The sequence below is a fragment of the Mobula birostris genome, chromosome 27 (genome assembly GCF_030028105.1).
Source record: "Mobula birostris isolate sMobBir1 chromosome 27, sMobBir1.hap1, whole genome shotgun sequence".
NCBI classification, from domain to species: domain Eukaryota; kingdom Metazoa; phylum Chordata; class Chondrichthyes; order Myliobatiformes; family Myliobatidae; genus Mobula; species Mobula birostris.
Window position 1 is genome coordinate 25,548,658 of NC_092396.1, and position 14,873 is coordinate 25,563,530.

The 14,873-nt window shown below is 38.6% G+C and overlaps 1 protein-coding gene across 1 annotated transcript in view; it reads left to right on the forward strand.

Annotated features, from left to right (window-relative positions):
- foxj3 (forkhead box J3) overlaps positions 1-14,873 on the forward strand; it is a 168,752-nt gene that overhangs the window by 54,963 nt on the left and 98,916 nt on the right. The window contains exon 3 of the mRNA XM_072245167.1: positions 13,326-13,779. Within this exon, the coding sequence (XP_072101268.1) occupies positions 13,462-13,779 (318 nt within the window). The 5' untranslated portion in view covers positions 13,326-13,461. The remainder of the gene's footprint in view (positions 1-13,325; positions 13,780-14,873) is intronic.

Below are 14,873 nucleotides of genomic sequence, written 5' to 3' on the forward strand. Positions count from 1 at the left end.
ATTGCTAACTTACGCTGGATAATGGAGAAATCGAGGGAAATCCAGGAAAGTATTTTTCTATGTTTTATTGACTACTCTAAAGCCTTCAACAGTGTGGACCATAATAATCCTTAAGGAAATGAGGATACTGGACATCTGATCTGCCTTATGAGAAACTTGTATGAAGATCAAGACGGAACTGAACACGGAACAACAAACTGGCTCAAGATTGGGAAAGGAGTACAACAAGGCTGCATACTGTCACCCTACTTATTTAATCTATATGCTGAACAAGTCATGAAGAATGCTGGTCTAAAGGACTCACTCAAATGTTGGAATCAAAATTGCCGGACAAAATATTAACAACCTAATATGTGCAGATGATACCACTCTAGTGATTGAAAGTGAGGAGGATCTGAGGAAGCTTCTAATTAAAATGAAAGAAGTAAGTGCAAAAGCTGGCTTTTTGCTCAATATTAAGAAAACCAAGATTATGTCAACCAGCCCTATTAACTCCGTGGTAATAAATGGAAAGGAAGTGAAAGCAGTGATGGATTTTCTCTTCCTTGGTTCAAAGATTTCTATAGATGGTAACTGCAGCCATGAAGTTAAACTGTGCTTACTTCTAGGGAGGGCAGCAAAAACAAATTTAGATAAAATACTGAGGAGCAGAGACACAACATTGTCTACAAAGATCTGTAGTCAAGTCTATGGTATTTCCAGTTGTGATGTATGGCTGTGAGAACTGGACTATTTGTAAAACTGAATACAGAAGAATCAACACTTTTGAACTTGGATTCTGGAGGAAAGTGTTAAGAGATCCAGCAGTCGATCCTTGAAGAAATACAGGCAGACTGCTCACTGGGAGGCTTGATTATGAGTCAGAAGCTCAAATATTTTGGCCACATCATGAGAAGACGGGATTTTTTGGAGAAGACTCATGTTTGGTAAAACAGAATATAAAAGAAAGAAGATAACAGGCTGTGATGGATAGATAATATTACTCAGACAATGTGTATGACCTTGAGGGATCTTAGAAAGGGAGTTTCCAACAAGAAGGCTGGTGTGCAGGAGTCCATGAGGTCACAAAGAGTCAGACTCTACTTAATGACTGAACAACAACAACATGTTGTGAGATGGATGTAAGAAATAAAATTCTAATTCTAATTCAATTCTAATATTTATTCCTGCTCAAGGGTGGAGAACATTTTTTTCAATCTTTGCCAAAATATTCAACTAAATAGTTATCAATAGACTGTAATATTTTCAGTGCAAGTGAACTAAATGTAGCAGTCATTGGACAAAAAGTCTATCCTAATATACCAGCCTTGAAATTGGCAGTTTTATGTTACAACATAAGGTGCAAGATCATACAGTTGATTGAGGTTCAGGGTTCACTTTATCATTCTAGGGAATCATTCAATAGTCTTATAACAGCAGGAATGAAGTTTGAGCCTGGTGGTACGTGCTTTCAGCCTTTAAAATGAATAGTATATCTGTTGCAAGTTGTTAAGTGCCATTGAGTTGTCGTCGACTCATGGTGATCCTATGGATAGTTGCTCAAAATGAGTTTCGATCCTCGCAAAGGTGGCTCATTGTTGATAACATTGTAGCTGTCCTTATTATGTTCAAACATCTGATTGGTGGCCTTACTCTTTCCATTGTTCTTCACCTTGCCAAGCATGAAATCCTTTTCCAGGGAGCTGTTTCTTTGCATGATATGCCCAAAGTACTATAGGCGGTGTCTTGTCATTTGAGCCTTGAGAGAGAGACGGTTTGATTTCATCAAGGACCAATTCATTTGTTCTTTGAGAGATCCATGAGATGTGCAGTATTTTTCTCCAGCAGCACTGTTCAAAGGCATTGATATGCTTCTTATCCTCCTTTACCGTTCAACTTTCATATCCAGATAATATTATTGAGAACACTCTCGCCTGTGCAAGTCGAATCTTTGTATGTAGAGATGGATTCCTATTCCGGAGGATCTTCTCTAAATCCTTCATGGCTGCTTTGCCAAGAACAATTCTTTGTTGGATTTCTTGACTGCTTACTGCTTATGGTGTTAATCATTGATCCAAGTTGAAACTGTCAGCCACTTCAATTTCCTCTCCATTAGATTGAAATTGCTCATGCTGCCAGCCTGTTAAACGTGGTCAGGAATATTGATTTCCTCAACTGGCTGCTAACAGCCAGTTTGTATTTTTCCACATGATTAAGTTATTATTTGTTTCTTTATGGGCTTGCTTTCCCATCACTCGTGATTAGATATTTTTGATGTTTAATGGACTCGTGTGTTCTTGTACACAAATTACTGGATTATAAGAAATATAGTGTGAGGCAGAAGATTAGGTGTGATCTTGATGAACGGCAAAGTAGGCTCAAAAGGCCAGTTGGCCAACTCCCATTTCTTGTGATCTTACATGCTCTGTAAGGCATTCCATCCAGGTAGACCATTGCTGTAATATTTGATGTGGTAAGAATTGAACAAAGCAAATGTTGTTCTAGCAATGCCCCCTGCCTTCCAAAAGACTAAACATCCTACCCTACCTTTAGTGTTTGTTTAATGGGTGGAGCTCCAGTTCTATTTGGTTATCAAAATGCTAATCTTTGAGAGACTTCGCGATGCAAATCAAGTGTTTCACTTCTTTATAACATTTCTCAAGAATAACTAGCAATTTGCCAAAATGGGGAAATGTGCCTGACTCTGTGTCCCACTGTTCTGGGGGCTCAACCTCAATAGAAGAACAATCATTTAGGACAGAGGTGAGGAATTTCTTGAGCCAGAGGGTGGTGAATCTGTGGAATTCATTGCCACGGATGGCCGTGGAGGCCGAGTTATTGAGTATATCTCTAGTGGATATGATGGGTTCTTAATTAGTCAGGGTATCAAAGATTATGGGAAAAAGGCAGGAGAATGGAGTTTAGAGGGATAGCAAATCAGCCATGAATGAATATCAGAGCAGACTTGATGGACTGAATAGCCTAATTCTACTCCTCTGTCTTGTGGTTTTTAATTTAATACTGTTTTTTAAGGTTAACTTCCAAAATCTATTGTTATGCTTCAAAAGGTTTTAAGAGAAAGTGATAAAAGCTTATAACCCAGACATTTTAATATCATCTGAATTCTCTGGAATCGTGATGTGTTGAAAGTGGGGTGCTTAACGTAAGGCCTAGTAGTGTCAAAATGTAGTTGATTCTTTGTGTTTGCCTTTCGCCTGGCTGCTAGAACCATTTGATGTCTAGGAAATCTGAAATTATTCATACCAAGGCCAAGAAAATAAAAATATAAAGACAATATGGAGAAAGCCTGTTTAAGTTGATATAGCACAATTGGGCTGCCAGGCTGTTGAAGAATCCTATTAGACAATCTGGTATTGGAGATTAAAACTTTGAGCATGTGCAGGGCTTGGATGAATGGAGCAAGTGAAAACCCTTTTTAAAAGCAGTTTGTCAAATTATTTTGTGACCAAGAAAAACTACATCTTCTGCCTTTTTGCCACACTTGAAATTGTTCTGTGAGTTAGAGTTTTACAAAAAAGTACTGGTGAAGCAACAGCCAGGAAAATGCAGTTTTGATCTCTTTATGGAAGGAAGAAAGAATATATTGGTATTATAACAATCCAAAAGAGATTAATTAAGCTAATTGGTTGGAAAGTTTGTCCTACCACAATGCAGCTATCCAGAGGTTTGTGGAGGCTTATAATGGGGGAGGTGGTTGGGGTTATTAAAAGTTGAAGTAAATAAATCTTGCAAGATCAGGGGATTAATAGTTCTAGGGAACTGGCAAAGGAGAAGAGATGAGGCCTGAGACAATTAGCCATGATCGTATGACTAGCAGGGCAAACTTCTAAGGGGCAGCGTGTCCTACTCCTATTTTCTGATGTGTTTCATTTATTAAGACACATCCATTTCTGTGGACTATATTGGTGATGTGCTTTTCATTTTCTTAATTGCATTTAAGTTGCCATGAATATCCTTATTATGCAGGTAATTTACTTGTTAACTCTTAATCAGTATCCTGTGTTGAAATTTGTTCCTTTGACATTGGGGTAAAATGAGTAGTCTTATCTCTTGGTTGTTGGGCCTCTGTTTCTGTGAGATTCAACTACAGTTTGAATAAACCAAAAAATATCACCCTTTTCTCTATTAGTACAAAATAATTTGAGAACTATCTGAATTGGATTTCTGGAGTAAATGGTTCTACACTGCAAAATCTTGAGTTATTGATCTAGAAAGTGCAAATGTATGAGATGTCAAATGTTCCCAGGACCAACATGTCCTACATTGACAAAAGCTAAATCTGCTTGCTGTTCAACTCCAGGACTTTAAAAAAAATCATTGAGAGATTTTTCTTGTTTTGATTCGCAATGCCGCGCTGACTTATTGTACTGGAAGGAGGACAAGAAAAAATAGAGTTAGCATGTGGTCTGTATTGTACAGCAAAGTTAACTTACTCAGCAAAAAGAGTGGAGATACCTGTGATTTAACCTAATAAAAGTAGGGTTACAATTTAAAACTGTGATAATTTGGCACCCTTAGGCCTTTTGGTGTCAGTCTGGTAGATTTTTCAGGTTTTTGGATGATACTTTTTGGATGAGCCTCAACATATCACCGTTATTTAAACATATAGTATAATAAATTTTTCAGTGAACCCATTGACATTAAATGGAGCGGGAAATATGCGAACACTCCAGACTCCAGTTCTGGCAGCAAACATACTCATGTTCCTAACTTCTGATGCCCCACACTTTGACTCCTTTTGTTGGCTTGTCCCCCTTGTTCTCTGAACTTTTGGCTCTGGCTCTTTACTTCATTTGCACTTGTATTAGTCACTGCCACCCTGGGAGGGAAAAAGCACTGGTTGTCCATTCTATCTATTCTTGTTATCTTATACACCTCTATAAAGTCACCTCTCATCCTCCTGTGCTCCAAAGAGAAAAGCCCCATTTGGCTCAGCCTTTCCTCTTAAGTCATGCTGTCTTATCCAGGCAGCATCCTAATAAATCTCTGCACCTGCTGTGAAGCTTCCACATACCTGCTATAATGAGATGATCCAGATCTGAACACAGTACTCCCAAGTGTGGCCAAACCAGAGTTTTATCAAACTGCAGCATTACATGGTGCTTCATGAACTCAGTTCACCAAGTAATAAAGGCCAACACACCATTGCCTTCTTAACTACTATATCAAGTTACATAGCAGCTTTGAGGAAGATATAGACATGGACCCCAGGATCCTTCTGTTCCTCCACACTCTTAAGAACGTTGTTGTCTGCCTTCAAGTTTTGATCTCCCAAAGTGTACCACTTCATACTTAGCCGGATTGAACCTCATCTGTTTCTTCCTAGTCCTGCTCTGCATTCTGTCAATGGCTTGTAATAACCTACGACAACCTTCTACACTATCCAAAACACCAACTTTTATGTCATCTACAAATGTAACAACTTACACTTTCAATTCCCCATCCAAGTCATTTATAAAAATCAAAGAGTAGGGGCCCATGTGGATCATCACTTGTCATGGACCTCCAGGCAGAATGCACGCCACTTTTTAATATTCATACTGTGTGCAAGCCAATTCTGAATCCATGCAGCCAAGTTTCCCTGGATCTCATACCTCCTGACTTTTTGATTAAGTCTACCATGGGAACCGAATACCTACTAAAATATGCCACATCCACTGTTCTACCTTCATCAATTTGTTTAGTTCAGTACTTTGAAGAATTCCATCGTTCATAAGGTACGACATGCCCCTCACAAAGCAATGCCCACTATCCCTAATCAGACTGTGCTTCTCCAAATGCTCATAAGTCCCGTCTGAAAGAATCCGCTCCGATAGTTTACCCACCACAGATGTAAGACTCACTGGTCTATTATTCCCAGGATTAGTTCTATTACCTTTTTTTGAACAAGGGAATAACATTTGCCACCTTCCAGTCTTCTGACAGATGCCAAGTGACGATGCAAGGATCATTGCCAAAGGTGCAGCAATCTCTTTCCTCATTTCCCATAGTAATGAGGTTTATCCTGTCTAGCCCCTGCTGTTATCTATCCTAGTGATTTTACAGCGTTCATTGTCGTCGTCATCATCAGGTGCCGTGCCCAGTTTGAACTTTGACTCCCATGACCCACACACTCCTGTGTCGGGTCAAGTGGATTAATTCATTGGTATTCATTTCCAGTTCTCTGGCTGCTGTCTCCATCATTATTTGTCTTTGTCTTCCTCTTGCTTTCTTCCTTCAATCTTTCCCATAATTACCGTGCATTCTAACTCCTCTTTCCTAATCACATGTCCAATGAAGTTACGTTGCCTTTTCATGATCTCATACATTATTTCTCTTTTTGTGTTTGCTCTGTTCATGACATCCTTGTTAGATATTCGTTTTGTCCATGATATTCTTTGCATCCTCCTCAAAAACCACATCTCTGCTGCTTCAATTTGTTTCCTCATGTTACTAAATATTGCCCAACATTCTGAGCCATATAACATAACTGGATAAATGTAACATTTCAGTAGTCAACGTCTGTTACATCCTCTTGATATCAACATGTTCTGGCATATTGGCCTATTCTATCCTGACCTTGCATCCATCAAGGGCCTTCTCTTTGGAGAATACTGAAGCAAGGTAATTAATTGTTAATAAGTATAATCCATAAATTTTCTAAATAATAAACATACCACAACCTTTGAAACATTTTAGTGCTTTACTGTGTTTCAAATTACAAAATAATATTCAGGTACTATTATGAACTACGAGGAAAGTGTTGCCTCAAAAATATCACTGCAGTACTGTGATTTCAAATTTGTTGTTTCTGAGAAAGTTAAGACTGGTTCAATTTAGACATTCACTCATGTTGGACCATGTGCTTAGAAGCAAAGAATTTGAAGAACTGTCAATTGTTGACAATTCTCCTTCCAATTCTTGTTGACATTGTTGGAACATTAAAAGCTTCTAGTGCTAACTGTGAATGTGGATTTAGTCTTAGGAATTCAATCAAATTAAAATCCAGAAACAGACTAGAAGTGGAACATTTGGATAATCTATTTAGGATTAAGGCATATTTAATCTGACTGTAAAATTAATCTGGGCGGTGTTTATAGTCAAGGGATTTGTAATTAAGACAGACCAGAAAAGGTTGATGAAACATGAAAAATTTTCTATGTTGTACTGTATTTCATTATACCCTTCAATTAATACGTAAAATCAAAAGTATGTGATTTTTCAAATTTCACTCAAAGTATTCATTGTATGAATATTACGTTATTTTTCTGGTGTTAAATAAATAAATAAATTTCCTGCTTGGAGCAATGGCTGGCCCATGCAACTCTAGGAAAAGAAAGGTCCTTCACCCTACCGTCCTTTCCTAAATGGGACAACCTTATCCAGATCCCCATGTAAGTGCTCTCTAAACAGCTTCCACATTTGCCATTAACATCCGAGTACAAGTTCTTGCCCAGTAGTATCCAATTCGCCACCTCCCACTTCCCCAGTTAAATACTTAGCCATAACATCTCCTCTCCCAATCTAAGGCTATGCTAAAGAGGTTCCTGACAATTGTTGATGAATTAAATGCTTTTCCTTTTTTTTTAAAAAAAAAGGGTGGTGTAAGGCTCTGGTGCCACGTGCACTTTTTCAAAAGGATTCCCTTTAGCTTTCAGATTTGGGTGTGTATGAGGTATAGTGTGATGTCAGGTACATTCAGATTTTTTGTATGCTATTCTATTTGGGTGACACTTTGTATATACATAAAGGCATCAAAGAGGATATCATAAATTTCTCAATATTGAGTAGGTTTCATGTCTTGTCTGGTTGATCCTAGTTTTACTTCCTTGGAAACATTTGGCTTATTGGGTGTTCAAAGACTTCTATTCATCTGTTGGAGGGGATGGGGTGGGGTGGCAATAGCAATTGAGGGAAGAGCTTGCTTTATGAGTTATAATTAATTGGGTGGGAAAATGAAATCAAATTTTAAAAATTGCGTAGCACATTGACGTCTCAGTCAGTGAAATATAATGTTGCCCATGGATAAAAAGAAACGTCATCTGATTACCATGTCTTTTTACTTCCATGTGAATTACTTTTATCACCTTGAGAGTTGGAACTTTTTTGATCCTTTCTTGTCTCTAGTTTTGTCTGAAATCTAGTTCCTTTGTTATCCACATCCTTATTAATTTTGGAATGTTTCTCAGATGATTGCATTCAGAATCATCTCCATTTATAGTTAATTTGTGACTCGGCTTGATCTGCTTCTGCAAACCTCTCGATGTTAATCACTGTAACCTTTCAATTAATTCCCTATTCTTATCCAGAGGTGGGATATTTACGGATTTCTGTCCATTTTAGACAATAGAAAATAGATGCAGGAGTAGACCATTCGGCCCTTCGAGCCAGCACCACCATTCACTGTGATCATGGCTGATCATCCACAATCAGTATCCAGTTCCTGCCTTATCCCCGTTACCTTTGATTCCGCTATCTTTAAGAGCTCTGTCCATCTCTTTCTTGAAAGCATCCAGAGACTTGGCCTCCACAGCCTTCTGGGGCAGAGCATTCCATATATCCACCACTCGCTGGGTGAAAAAGTTTTTCCTCGTCCGTTCTAAATGGCCTACCCCTTATTCTTAAACTGTGGCCTCTGGTTCTGGACTCACCCATCAGCGGGAACATGCTTCCTGCCTCCAGCGTGTCCAATCCCTTAATAATCTTATATGTTTCAATAAGATCCCCTCTCAGCCTTCTAAATTCCAGAGTATACAAGCCCAGTCACTCCAATCTTTCAACATATGACAGTCCCGCCATCCCATTTTCTGCAATGTTTTCACCCTTTCTGCTGAGCTATTTATCCTTGCTCAAAAAAATTCCTTTCTGTAGTACCCCTTGTCTTGGTCACCTCTCACAAAGCGTTGAATTACTTATATTTCTGTATAATTCTAAATGCATATGCCTGACCTGCTGAGTTCCAAAGGCGTTTGTAATGTGGATTCACCTGCAGGCTCCTGCTCCCCCCCCCCACCTGTGCTTTACTTTCTAACCCCTTTCTTTTCAGTCCTGAATGAAGAGTCTTGGCTTAAATCACCATCTGTTCATTTTCCTGCATAGATGCTGCCTGACCTGCTGAGTTCTTCCAGCATTTTATCTGTGGAGGTATTGATGCTATCTTTTATTTTCCAGGTTTTTGTACTTTGTATTTGTTGTTGTAACAATATTTTTTTGACCATCTCTACTTTCCTGTGCTTCCCTCCGCCTCCTTTTTCTACTTGGTGATTAGTTTATTACTATCATAAGTACTGAGATACAGCGAAAGCTTTTCTTTCCATGCCATCTGGACAGATCATTTCATACATAAGTTTGCCTGTAACAATAAATTTACCTGTGTGTAAAATTATTTCAGTCATTTGCTGCTTTAAGAAATCAGTGTCAGCATGAGCAGAGCAGGGTATAGCTTTTATAAAGGGTAACCTTGCTGAATTATTAAGGTTGTGAAAAGCAAAAACTACAATAGCACTTGAGGGTTAATTAGCATAAGCACTAGTTCCTTTTTCACTTGAGGGTTAATTGTTGGGGTGGGGGGAAACTTGAGTTGAAGAACTGGGGAAGAAAAAGCAGACTTCAATTTCAACACTGGCTTTTCCTCCAAAACATAATTCCAAGATTTCCCAATTCATTTATCTTGGCATATTTACAAAAAAAGTTCTCCAGCTTGATGGCATGAACATTGATCTCTCTAACTTCGGCCAGTTTCTCTCCACTCCCTTTTCTCTTTTTTTCGTTCCCCATTTTTTTGATTGTGGTGTTTAATAAACTCAATCATAATCACTCTAATCATTGTGGCAATTCGATAAAGTTGCTAGGCATATTCGCTTCTGGCTATGTGGAAGGATGAACACCTGAAACTATATGAAACATTGTCCGTGGTGTTACTGTTCTGTGGCAGGTTGGCTTATCCATGGCTAACAAGATCAGTTAGTGAAGGTATCAGATTCAGGGAAGAGACGCATAAGTTAGCTTGATAAAGCAGCAACTTGTAACAGTTTTAAATTCAGAGAAACAGGTTATGAATTAAGAGGGAAGGGATGGGTGGGTGGGGAAGAAAATAGAGTGAGTTTATATGGAATGTAAAAACTGACACTAATGCTTCTAAAGATGTGCAAAGTGGAAAAAAAAGCTAGTGAAAATGAACATTTAAACAGAACAGTGCTGCAGCTAATAGACCTGCTGTCTCTATCTCAGTGATGTGAGTGTCTGTGTAGAGTGTGTATATTCTTCCCTTGATCCTGTGAATTTTCACTGGGTACTCTGGTTTCCTTCCACAAATCAAAGAAACAGAATCAGTTTTAATATCACCTGCATATATCGTGAAATTTGTTGTCTTTGTGGCAGCAGTACAAAGTAATACGTAATAGGAAAACATGTGAATTACAGTAAGTATATATTTCTTAAATAGTTAAATAATTAGTGCAAAAATTGAAATAAATAGTAGTGAGGTAGTGTTCATCGGTTCAATGTCCATTCAGAAATCGGATGGGAAGAAGGGAAGAAGCTGTTCCAGAATTGAATGTGTGCCTCCATGCATGTACCTTCTTGAATGTACCTGCTTCCTGATGATAGCAGTGAGAATAAGGCGTGACCTGGGTGACGGGGGTCCTTAATGATGACCACTGCCTTTTTGAGGCCTCGTTCCTTAAAGATGTCCTGGGTACTATAGAGGCTAGTGCTCACGATGGGGCTGACTAAATTTACAACTGTCTGCAGCTTACTTTGATCCTGTGCAGTAGCCCTCCCCCCCCCCCCCCATACTGGACAGTGATGTAGCCAGTTACAATGCTCTCCATCCTACAACTATAGAAATGTAAGAGTGTTTTAGGTGACATACTAAATCTTTTCAAACTCCTAATGAAATATAGCCACTGTTATGCCTTCTTTGTAGCTGCATTGATATGTTGGGCTCAGGTTAAATCCTCAGAGATACTGACACCCGGGACTTGAAATTGCTCACTCTTTCCGTTTCTGATCCCTCTATGAGGAATTCCCTTGTCTTATCCTTTCTGAAGTCCACAGTCAATTCTTTGGTCTTACTGATGTTGAGTGCAAAGTTATTGCTGTGACATCACTCAACTAGCTGATGTATCTGGCACCTGTACACCCTGCCATAAAGATCATTCAAATTCTGAAATCCTGCTAACAATGTTTGTATTGTCAGCAAATGTATAGATGGTATCTGAGCATAGATGGTATTTGAGCTGTGCCTAGCCGCGCAGCCATGGGTATAGAGAGAGTAGAGTGGGTTAAGGTGTGCAGCTTGTAAGGTTCATAGTAAATTGATCTTTGTGTGTAGGTAGGATCTGGCTGGAATTGATGTGGATAAAATAGTCTAAGGTAGAATTAGTATAAAAAAAATCAGTGCTGGAATGTTGGTACGAACTCAGGACAAAATGCCTGTTGCCATGCTATGTCTAAGACAAATGTAGGCCCCTCACAGACAGAAACAGTGGAATTTATAAAAGGGATCAGAGAAATGGTGGACGGAATGCCCAAATATTTTGGTTCTGTTTTCATAAAAGGAAGATGCAAATGACCTTCCAGAAATGTTAGTGTAAGTAGTATTAGTAGTGAGGAAAAAATAGAAATTATTCAGAAGTTATAGGGAAACTGATGAAATGAAAGGCTAATAAATTTCCAGTTTGTATCTCTGAGAACAAAGGATGTAGCCCTAGAAACGGTGAATGTGCTGGTAGCCATTTTCTAAAATTCTTTGTATTTTCACATACCACTATTTGGAGGGAAGCTAATGTAACTTCACTGTAATAGGAGGGAGAAAATAAAATTATTGTCTGTTTTGCCTGATAACTGTAATGGGAAAAGTATGAGGGGTCCTATGTAAAAGATGTAATAAGATGTAATGTGCTGGGGAAGTGATGACCCCTTCCTGTTAGACTGTTTGAGGTAACTTGTTTTTTATTTCTTCTCTTCTAATATTTGTATATTTGGATATCTGTACACTTGTAATGCTACTGTGACACTGTAATTTCCTTTGGGATCAATAAAATAGCTATCCATCTATAACAGAACATTTGGAAGTCAGTGACAGGGTCAGTCAAAGCCAACATGGATTTGTAAAAGAGAAATCATGCTCTCCTAATTTGAAGTTCTTGATTGATGTAACTAGTAAGGTGCATGGGAGAGAACCAATGGATATTGTATATTTAAACTTGCAGAAGGTTTTGGACATGGATCCACGTAACAGATAAGTGCAAAGTGAAAGCACATGGGATAGGGGTCAGATTGGCTATCAGGAAGCAAAGACTAGAGTAAATGGTCTCTTTTTGGAGTGGTAGGCAATAATTAGTAACACTGTAGGGCTGTTTATGAAATTAATGATTTAGGTCTGGGAATTATACGTAATATCTCTACAGATCACACAAAATTAGTTGCATTTTTGAGCTGTGTGGTTGATGCCAAGAGACTCCAGGATTTGCATAGGTTGAGTGGTTGGGCAACACATGGCAACTGCAGTACAGCGTGGAGAAATGAGGAGTTATCCACTTCGGTGGCAAAGCGAGGAAGGCAGTTTATTATCTGAACAGTGAAAGGTGGAGTTTCAGAGAGATTTGGGTGAGGGGGATTTGAGGCCATCATTAAATGTGTTGAGGCATAGGGTATAGTTCTTACGACAATAGAGATGAAAGGATATGGGAGAAACCAGGAAGAGGTTACAGAATTTGGATGTTCAGCCATGATGGTACTGAATGGTAATACTGGCTCAAATGGATGAATGGCCAACTCCAATTTTCTTTAATTTCTTTGAGCCCAGAGTGAGTGTAGAAAGTTAAAGACCAGGATCAATAGTGGGAGAAAGGATAACCATTATGATCAATAACACAATACTTGCAGGGTTACAGTGGACAAGACATACCACACAGGAAGAAAAACTCAAAATGAATTGGATAACCATTTGAATCATGAAAAATACCCTTTATACTTTAATATTGCAATCAACATTTGTACTTGTGACATCTTAAGTTATTAATGTGGCTAACCTGAAATGCTCATGCTTTGCCTTAGTGGGGTGGGTGGCGGAAAAGTTAATATTACAGTAGTGGCACTCAGATAAAAACGTGCATGACTCTTTCTCTATTGCATATAGCACTAAAGGATTAAGCTTAGCAACTGTTGCCATACCCAGTTTTTGCATTTCTAGCCAACATTTTTTTATGGTAGGAAAGCCCAATGAAAAAATTCTTCATTATATTAAATTTAATGCAAAGCTAAGGTTAATTTTACTGAAGTGAATTGTTTTTGAATGTATTCCTTGAACAGAATTATAACCATCTCTTTTATTCTTCTAGAATAAAACAACGTTCTGTTTGCGGTGATTTAAGAGCCTGGAATTACCTGCAGTGTGGCTTCTTTGTTGAGAGAGGAAGATCTGACTGTGTGGATTACAAATTAATTTGGGAGCTGGTGGAGAAGACATTCAGCACAATGACGTCAGAGCTGGAGAGCAGCCTGACGTCCATGGATTGGTTGCCACAGCTGACGATGAGGGCAGCCATTCAGAAAGCTGATGCTGCTCAGAATGTGGCTGGTGGCGGGGTTACAAAGAAGACCTCCCTTCTGGATCCAAACACTACTCTGGACCAGGATGCACAGAACAAAGATGGCAAACCACCATACAGTTATGCCAGTCTCATTACCTTTGCTATTAACAGCTCCCCAAAAAAGAAGATGACACTTAGTGAGATCTATCAGTGGATCTGTGACAACTTTCCCTATTACAGAGAAGCTGGCAGTGGTTGGAAGGTGAGAATGTTACATTGCCTGAGTACTGTCTTGGAGAAATAAAACATATCTGACTTGTATATTCAGTTCATTAGTGGCAAGAGATAGCTGTACTGGTGGTTGTTATAATTTCAAATGTGTTACACTGAGCTGGAGAGAAAGAAAATTTGAATGGAGCCTGGCACTTTTATCTCATGGGTGCAAAATACATGTTACTTATGGATAAAAATTTGCTTTGTTGTGCTCCTTCTCAGATGGCTGGCCTGCCATTGGCTTCCTTGATATTTGGGCTGACATTTGTAAGATACGAGTCTCATTGTCACAGTTGTCCTGTAAATTGCCACACTTTGAGGTGAAAATTGCTTCCTCCTCTCAAACAAAGATGTGTTAAATTGTGAAAATGATTTGAAGTCCATTTTACTCATGCAATTATGCTTGCAATTAAATAATTTTAATGAAAACATTGCCCTAATTTTAGATATTGTAGAATTAACAGCAGTTTGATTTTATATAGTACTTGTATTTTCAAAAGTGGCAAAATATTTTGAGCAAATGCATTTAGAAAGAAACAGTGCATGGAAGCAAAGAAATTTACACCTTGAAGGTGACCAAAGGTTTGGACAAAGATTAGTCTTAAAAGAGGATAACAATCAAGAAATGGATTTAAGGTTGCTAATAACTGGCCAATTTTGTCTGTGGTTCAACCTGGGTTGAACTTGATCTTTGACCTTGAGTATCGTCTTCAGCGGCCTATTTCACTTTAAATGTTTTGGTTCTAAAGTTACTGTTGTTCTTTTCTGATGATAAATTAGAATTCAGCTTTATTTCGAAAATGAGTGACAACTCCAAGAGAAAATGCAAGGAGCAGTACCAACCACTAATCCTGACAACATTTTTGAGCCTTCAAAAGCTTTTGACTCAATTAATTGGGGGCAACAGTGCCGCATTCTCCTCAAATTTTGCATGTCCAGAGAAATCCATCTTAAGTTTGCTTTCATGCAAGCCGTTGGATATGCAACAGAGCAAATCTCATTGAAGGTTGGTGTCAATCAAAACAGTGTCAGTGGTACAATACTTATTCCAGCTATCACAGTGCAATGTGGCACGTTCCCTCC